Source organism: Arachis duranensis, chromosome 1, assembly GCF_000817695.3.
Source record: "Arachis duranensis cultivar V14167 chromosome 1, aradu.V14167.gnm2.J7QH, whole genome shotgun sequence".
Classification (NCBI taxonomy): domain Eukaryota; kingdom Viridiplantae; phylum Streptophyta; class Magnoliopsida; order Fabales; family Fabaceae; genus Arachis; species Arachis duranensis.
Genome location: NC_029772.3, coordinates 87,718,660 through 87,727,766, shown reverse-complemented (window position 1 = coordinate 87,727,766; position 9,107 = coordinate 87,718,660). Strand labels below are relative to the sequence as shown.

General features: G+C 34.2%; 1 protein-coding gene across 1 annotated transcript; it reads right to left on the bottom strand.

The window, feature by feature from the left end:
- Positions 1 to 437: 437 nt before the first annotated feature.
- LOC107495815 (probable pectinesterase/pectinesterase inhibitor 12) lies at positions 438 to 2,670 on the bottom strand. The gene is made up of 2 exons (XM_016117015.3): positions 1,743 to 2,670; positions 438 to 1,487 (listed from the first exon to the last, which is right to left on the bottom strand). The coding sequence occupies exons 1-2, from the start codon at positions 2,635 to 2,637 to the stop codon at positions 784 to 786; spliced, it is 1,599 nt and encodes a 532-aa protein (XP_015972501.1). The 5' UTR covers positions 2,638 to 2,670; the 3' UTR covers positions 438 to 783.
- Between the last annotated feature and the right edge of the window lie 6,437 nt (positions 2,671 to 9,107).

Here is a 9,107-nt window from a genome sequence, read left to right as displayed (position 1 = left end):
TGAAACATTAAATTACGAAAAAAATATGTCAAATAATCTCATATTTTAGAATAAGACAATAGTAATGTCAAATGATGTCATATTTTAGAATAAGATAACAATAGATTGTACGACCGAATTGTTATTGTGTGCTACGAAATGGTGTATTATCATTTTATTTTTTTGTCTTTGTATACTTTACTTCAAGTGTTGAGCTCTTTCTTTAAATAAAAAAAAATTGAATTACTAATTTTGATAAAAATTAACCGAGTCGAATAATTATAATTTACTATTGTTGTTATAATAAATTAATTATTGATCAATTTAATAAATATTTTTAATAAAAATATTTAATAATAAAAAAATATTAATAAAAAATAATCAAAATTTATATTATTTGATATAATTAATTATTATAATAATTAATAAATACTAAATAAAATACCTTTGTGGCGAGCCAGATTTTTGTGACACGTAAACATCCTTAAAACAAAATGTTTTCAAACAACTTTATCTTAGTATCCTTCTTAATAATGGAAATATTAAGATGCCAAAGTAACAAATATATGGGCCTATGGGTAGTTCAGCAAGCATGAAGCATGTGAAGGGGTTATGACTTATGAGTTAGACTCCTCCTTATTACAAGTATGGAAGAGTGTCACTGTAACAGGAGAAGATCCACCATATGCATCGAACCACAGCAAAAACATTATTGTAGATATCTCTTACTCATTCGTGCATTACTTGTTCATGTATCCCAGGACAATGTAATAGGATATTAAATGCTTCTGCAGCAAAAGAAGTTCAAATCCCATCATCATACGGAAAAGAAGTAGAACCAAGCCAAGCATCACCTGCAATGAACTCCGAAACAGTGAAGTTATAAGCATCATTGTAATCCAACAAATGGAATCCTGGCCAATCAACACGGTTACGAGTGTCTGAACCACCCCCATAATTCTCATACTCTCCATAATACAGAGTCTCAAGCCCTTCAGTATCACCATCATTATTATTGTTCCACTTTGTCCATCCCAACGGGTCAATGAACTTATCAATGTACGACTCTATGTACAGAGTGCGAGAATACACCCTCCATGGCCTCCCAAGGTAACTCTTGACCATCGTCGAATTTGAACTCAAATCAGTGCTTGCTACAATTGAACTGTTCTGGATTGAGATCCCTGTGTCCTCATCAGGGCTACTTCGTGATTGCGCGGTGATAACCGTAAACTGGCCGGGTATTGGCATTAGTGAAACAATGTTGCAGCCTTGAAAGATCGCTGCCGCGTTTCCGAATATGAAGTCTATGGTGCCATATATGTCGCTTTCTCTGTAGAATTGTCTGAAGGAGTGAGTGTAGAGTGTGTCTTGATAGCCATAGATTGAACATCTGTAGAATGCAGTCAAGTCTGCATTAACTCTCAGTGCAACTGCTTGATGCTTCTCTGGCCCCGCTTTGTTCTCAATTGCTATGTCTCGAGCCAGAAAACCATCCCCAGACACAGCTGATCGATAAGACAGAGAGAGAGAGAGAGAGCGGGGAAAAAACAGGTGATGAGCTTAATCATTTTTTGTATCTCATAATTACTCAAATTTACAAAAAATTAAACAGATTAGTGAGATAACAAAGCCATATATAGTAGCCAGAGTGGACAAAATAAAAAAATCATAATAACTAATTCAGAACATTTTAAAGGCTAAGAAGTGGTTCACATTTCACAATCAATATAATGAATAGTATCATAAAGGGGTTTGTTTACCTAGAGTGGCAGATCTAAAAGTAGTCCAGCCATCAACAAAACTTCTGTTACCAGTGATGACAGTGGCATCTCTTCCATCTCCAAGCAAAACAATATTGGTCTTATGACTTGGAATCTCCACATTCTCCTCGTATAACCCTTCTTTCACATATATCACTGTCCTGTCAAAGCTATTACTTGGAGCAAAGTCAACAGCTTCATTGATAGTGCTAAAGTTCCCACTCCCATCTGCAGCCACAACAATCACTTCACTAGGATCATACCCTTCATCATCTGATTTTGAAAAAAACCACTTTGGAGTGCTCTTCTTCTGCTTCTTCTTCATATCAGGCTTACGAGGGAGCATTGAGAGAGTGTTGCTGACATATTTGAAAGTGTTGGTCACAGAATCCACAAGAGTTGGCTTAAGGGTACCAGAAGCTGACTCCATGCTTTCTAAACACGTTTCTTTGTTGGTTAACGCTGCACTAAGGTATGTTCTTGCATCAACCAAGTCCTTCGAGTTCTGCGAACGGATTGCGGATAGAGAGCGTTTCAGAGAAGACAATGTGAGTTTGTGGAGCTCCTTGCAGTCTTGAACTGCTCCTATTTTATTCTCTATGATGCTGTTTGAGTTTCCAGCATTGTTGAAAAGATCAGATAGCTTTGTGGCTTCTGATATAGCTACTTGGAGAGACTGAAGGAGGTTGTTGAGTATGCTTGGAGATATGGTTATAGAGATTGATAGCTTCAATGAGTTGAAGCAAACTTCAGGGTATGGTGTGGTTCTGCAAAAGGATTTCAATGCATTGAGGTTTTCTGCATTGGAGGGGTTGCTGATAGCACAAGCATTTGAGAAGAATAAGATTGTTGCTAAGAGAAAAAGGGAGGCTTTAGAAGACGTAGAAGAAGCCATGGAATGACATTAAGAAAAATGATGTTGTAAGGTAGTTTACTTGTTGAGATCTCTTAAATAATACACTCGGGATACATTGGTTATTGGTTATTGGTTATTACAATCGAAAACAAGGAGGGACTAGCATCTTTATCTTCTTTTTTTTTTTCTTTTTTTATTTCATCGGTTCATCAAGCTTTATTATTCAAGAAGTGGGTCTCACTCCACTCTTTTCTACTTTTAGACAAGTTAAACAAAAATTATGTATGGACTAAAGAATACAGGTGCAGACTTGCAGTACTCATTTGACTATGGAAACTTGAAATTCAGCTTATTCTGGTGCATAGGCCATAGGGGGATGCATGATGCACAAAGTTTGATGACTGCCATGATAATTTTTCCTAGTTTTTGCTTTGGGTGGGTAACCTGTTTTGTCCATACTTGAAACATCAACTTTTTCATTATTGCCAAGATCTTGAGAAGCTGCGAAAGAGAAACTAAATTATGTGAACCAGAACCACTTGGTAAATTGCTTTGTGAAGGTGTATTTCAGCTTTTAGAAACATCTTCTTCTCGTATATACATTAAAATTAGTCATTAAAATTAACTATTAATATAAAATATATATTATAATATAAATAATATTTTTAATAATTAATTTTAGTGATTAATTTTAATATATAAATAATATTTTTTTAATTCTTATTAATTATCTTTCTTTTTTTCTCTCCTTTATTAATTGACTAATGTTTTCCTCTTAACTTTGCTTATGTCATTTATTTTGTGTTAGTTTTATACCTTTACTCATTTGTTCTTTTCTTATTTGTATTAAATTTATTTGAATTATGGTATATTTGCATATTTCTAAAATTAGAATTTGATTTTAATATATTATTAATATAAAATAATTTTATACGTATAAATATTAATTGAAAATAATTAATTTCGTAGAGAGAGAAGAGATGCTTTTTATTGATGTGTGTATTTGCCTGAGGCTTAGGGTCCTAGTTATATGCATACAGGAGGGTAACTTTTTCAATCTTATTAAATATATTCTCTCTTGAGAATGTGAGCTTCACATGGGATGAGCATCCACGTCCCATTTTTATCACAACACTCCCCCTTGAATGCCCATTTAACATTATTGCATCGTTAAAACCTTACTAAAAAAAATTCAATGAGAAAAAACTTTAGTGAAGAAAAAAGAGTACAATATCCTTTGTGATGGGAACTGCCTCATTAAAAATCTTGTCATCAAAAACCCAACGAAAAAAAAAATTGATCAAGGAAAAAAGAGTACGGTCTTCCCTTCTTGCCAACATCATTTAATGTCTTGAAATCGGCGCATCCCAATCTCATATACTAATCTTTCAAAGGAGGATTTTGAAAGTGATTTTGTAAATAAATCTGCCAGATTGTCACTTGAGCATATCTGTTGGATATCAATTGTCACTTGATTTTGTAGATCATGAGTGAAGAAGAATTTGGGAGAAATATGCTTTGTTCTATCACCTTTGATATATCCGCCTTTCAGTTGAGCAATGCATGCTGTATTATCTTCAAACAGGACAGTTGGAGCTATCTTATGATCAATCAGTCCACATGATGACAGAATATATTGAATCAGACTCCTCGGCCAAAAACACTCGCGACTAGCTTCATGAATCACCAGTATTTCAGCATGATTAGAGGAGGTTGCTACTATCGTCTGTTTCATGGACCTCCATGATATACCTGTACCACCATATGTGAACAGATATCCTGTTTGAGATCTCCCTTTGTGTGGATCAGACAAGTATCTGGCATTTGCATAGCCAACTAGTTGTGACTTGGATCTATAGGGATAAAACAATCCCATATCAACTGTTCCATGAAGATATAAAAAAATTTGTTTGATTCCACTCCAATGTCTTCTGGTTGGAGAGAAAATATATCTTGCAAGTAAATTCACTGCGAATGATATATCAGGTCGCGTATTATTAGCAAGATACATTAGCGCTCCAATGGCACTAAGATATGATACTTAAGGACCAAGAATATCTTCATTCTCTTCTTTAGGACGGAATTGATCATTTTCCACATCTAAAGATCTTACAATCATTGGGGTACTTAATGGATGTGACTTATCCATATAAAATCTTTTCAAGATCTTCTCTGTGTATGTCGCTTGATGAATAAAGATCCCATTTTTTGTATGCTCGATCTGCAGGCCGAGACAAAATTTAGCTCTTCCAAGATCTTTCATCTCAAACTCTTTTTTTAGAGTTTTTATAATTGTTGGAATCTCTTCAGGAGTTCCAATGATATTTAAATCATCAACGTACACAGCAATTATAATGAATCCAGATGTAGTTTTCTTTATGAAAATACACGGGCAGATATCATCATTCTTGAATCCATTTTTGGCCAGATACTCAGTAAGACGATTATACCACAATCGTCTAGATTGCTTTAGGCCATATAAAGATCTTTACAATTTAACTAAGTATAACCCTTGCGAATATTCACTGGATAGTTTAGATATCTTTAGTCCTTCAGGGACTTTCATATAGATATCCCGATCTAATGAGCCATATAAATAGCTTGTTACCACATCCATTAAATCCATCTAAAATTTATGATATGCAGATAAACTGACCAAATAACGCAATGTTATCGCATCCACTACAGGGGAATACGTTTCTTCATAATCTATACCAGGCCTTTGTGAAAAACCTTGTGCCACAAGTCGGGCTTTGTAGCGCACAACTTCATTTTTCTCATTTCGTTTTCTCACAAATACCCATCGGTATCCAATAGGTTTTACATCTTCAGGTGTACGGACTACAGGTTCAAAGACTTCATGTTTTGCAAGTGAGTCTAATTCAGCCTTCATGCTTCTTTCCATTTTTGGCCAATCATTCCTTTGTCGACATTTTTCAACTGATGTTGGCTCAAGATCCTTACTTTCATGCATGATATTTAATGTCACATTATATGCAAATATTGCATTGACAATTGTCTTATTTTGGTCCCATTTCTCTCCTGTAAAGACATAATTTATCGAGATCTCATCATTTTCACAATTTTCAGGTACCTGAACGTCTTCTGGCGTTAAAATTATATTAGAAGTTTGGACAACTGCAGGTGTCTTTACTGTGTCTTTTTTAACAGGAATAGTATTTACCTATTTTCTCTTTCGAGAATTTTTTATCTTTGAAACCGACAGGCCTGCCATGCTTCTGGCGTGTATTTGTTTTAGTGGCTATTTGTCCTACTGGGACATCAATTCGAATTGGGGCATTTTTCGTCCTACCATGCTTCTGGCGTGAATTTGCTTCAGTGGCTACTTGTCCTATTGGGACATCAATTCGAATTGGGGCATTTTCCGCTGGTATATAAGATTTTGTTATCCTCTTTGTATCGGAAAATGCATCAGGCATTTCATTTGCTATTCTTTGCAAATGTATAATCTTTTAAACTTCTAGTTCACATTGCCCTGATCGAAGATCTAAATGCATCAACGATGATGCATTCCAATTAAGTTCCTTTTTAGGAAACTTATTCTCTCCCCCTAATGTTAGAAATTTTGATTCATCAAAATGACAATCCGCAAATCGGGCTTTAAATACATCTCCAATTTGTATTTCAAGATACCTCACTATAGAGGGAGAATCATATCCATCATATATCCCCAATTTTCTTTGGGGTCCTATTTTGGTGCGATTAGGTGGTGCAATGGGAACATATATCGCACACCCAAATATTCTTAAATGGGAAACATTTGGCTGCTGGCCAAAAGCTAATTGCATAGGAGAGAACTGATGGTAACTCGTTGGCCTCAAACGAATAAGTGCTGCGGCATGTAAAATAGCATGCCCCCAAACCAAGGTTGGGAGATTTGTTCTCATAAGCAAGGGTCTAGCAATTAATTGGAGGCGTTTAATAAGTGATTCTGCTAACCCATTTTGTGTGTGAACATAAGCTACTGGATGTTCAACACTTATTTCATTAGCCATACAATAAGCATCAAAAGCTTGGGAAGTAAATTCACCAGCATTATCAAGACGAATTGCTTTGATTAGATTTTCTGGAAATTGTGCTTTTAATCTAATAATTTGAGCTAGTAATCTCGCAAACGCCAGGTTGCGAGAAGATAATAAGCACACATGTGACCATCTTGAAGATGCGTCTATTAGAACCATAAAATATCTAAAAGATCCACATGGTGGATGAATGGGTCCACATATATCACCTTGAATCCTTTCTAGGAATTCAAGGGACTCAAATCCAACCTTTACTGGTGATGGCCTTAAAATTAACTTTCCCTGAGAACATGCAGCATAACAAAATTCACTAGTTTTAAGAATCTTCTGGTTCTTTAGTGAATGTCCATGAGAGTTTTCAATAATTCTCCTTCTCATGGTTGTTCCCGGATGACCCAATCTATCATGCCAAGTTATGAATTTATTTGGGCTAGTAAACTTCTGGTTTACAGTGGCATGTGATTCAATTGCACTAATTTTAGTATAATATAACCCAGATGAAAGTGAGGGTAACTTTTCTAATATAACTTTCTTATTTGAATCATGAGTTGTGATACATAAATACTCATGATTTCTCTCATTCGTAGTCTCAATATGATATTCATCGGCAAATATCTTTAAAGCTCAACAAGTTTCTTCGAGACTTTGTAGACAATAGTGCATTATTTATTATAAATTTTGTTCCTCCAGGAAACAAAATTATAACTCTTTCGAAGCCTTCTATCACATTGTCTGAGCCAATAATAGTATTAATGATTTCTTCTTTTGGCACAAGATGGGTAAAATATATATTACTTTTAAGAATAGTGTGCGAACTTGCACTATCCGCAAGACAAATATCTTCAGAATATGTCATTGCCATTTTTCTTCAATAATAATAATAATAATAATAATAATAATAATAAAATGAGTAGAAGTACATGCACAGTAAAATTATTCACATGAATACTTAACAAACAAACACACATATATATATCAAACTATTCCATCATTGATCAAATAGCCAATATTTTCTTTAGAATCCTTAAAGAAATTAGATACATCATAATGAGTGGTGGAATTTTCATCATTTGAAACAAAATTTGTTTTCTTTCCTTTGTCATCCTTTTTTTAAGGATGCTTGATAAAGATCAACTAGGTACCTTGGGATATGACAGGTGCGTGACTAATGGTCTTTTCCACCACAACGGAAGTATTTATCCTCAATTAATCTATTTTGCCCATTGTTCATTTCTTTATCCCACTTCTGGTGAGATCCTTTCTTGTGAACATAATTCATTTTCCTTCCATATTTTTTCTTGTTACCAAAACCTTGCCATTTACCTCTTCTAGGGTTATGATTTGCCGCATTTGCTTCAGGAAATGGGGCGGCGCCAGCTGCGCGCACTTCATGATTTCTTAAGAGCAACTCATTGTTACGTTCAACAACAAAAAAGCAAAAAATTAACTCAGAATATTTTTAAATTCTTTTTCTCGATATTGCTATTGCAGGAGCACATTCGAGACATGGAAGATCGTGAAAAATTTCTCTAACATATCGGGCTTGAGAAAGTATCACCGTCTTTTGATGATTGTACCTTTTTTCAAGGTCTTTCCACATATCTGCAAGATCTTTTAATGTGGGATATTCATTTTTCAATCATACGTCAGAATTACGACGAAGAAAAATCATAGCTTTAACTTTATCCTTTTGGGATGTATTATTTTCAGCCTTAATGGTATCTCTAAGATCCATTGAATCAAGATGGATTTTAGTATATAGTATCCAGATATATCAAAAGCATTATATTCAAGATGAAAGAGTTTTGACATAATAAAAATTTGTTACCTCGAGTCTTCCTAAAATTTCGTTAGAGTTTCGTGCTGATAACGTGTTATAAAATAACTAAATAAAGAAGATAAAATAAAGAAATATAAATGAAAGACTCTAGCATTAATATTCACTAATATTAATATCACCCTACCATAATTACTATGATTTGTAGAGAGAGAATAGATGTTTTTTATTGATGTGTGTATTTACGAGGCTTAAGGTCCTATTTATATGCATACAAGAAAGTAATTTTTTCAATCTTATTAAATACATTCTCTATTTAGAATGTGAGCTTCACACAGGAATGGACATCCACGTCCCATTCTTATCACAACATTATGCAGGGGCGAAGGCAAGTATTAGAGAAGGGGGCAATGGCTCCCCTAAATAAAAAATTTTAATGTATAAAGGTCATTAATTTTTATATTAGCCCCCTTAATTTTATTTTTTTTCTTCTAATATTATATTTTTATATTGGCTCCCTCCTAAGAATTACTCTAACTCCGCCCTGACATTATGCATTTTTTTGATTTATTTTGTTGTCTCTATTATTGTCCATATAGTAAATTTAAATATGACTTTAATGATCTCTTTTTCCCTTAAGTGGCATTGGTACTGGATGCACAATTAAAAAAAAAAAATTTATCTTGCGA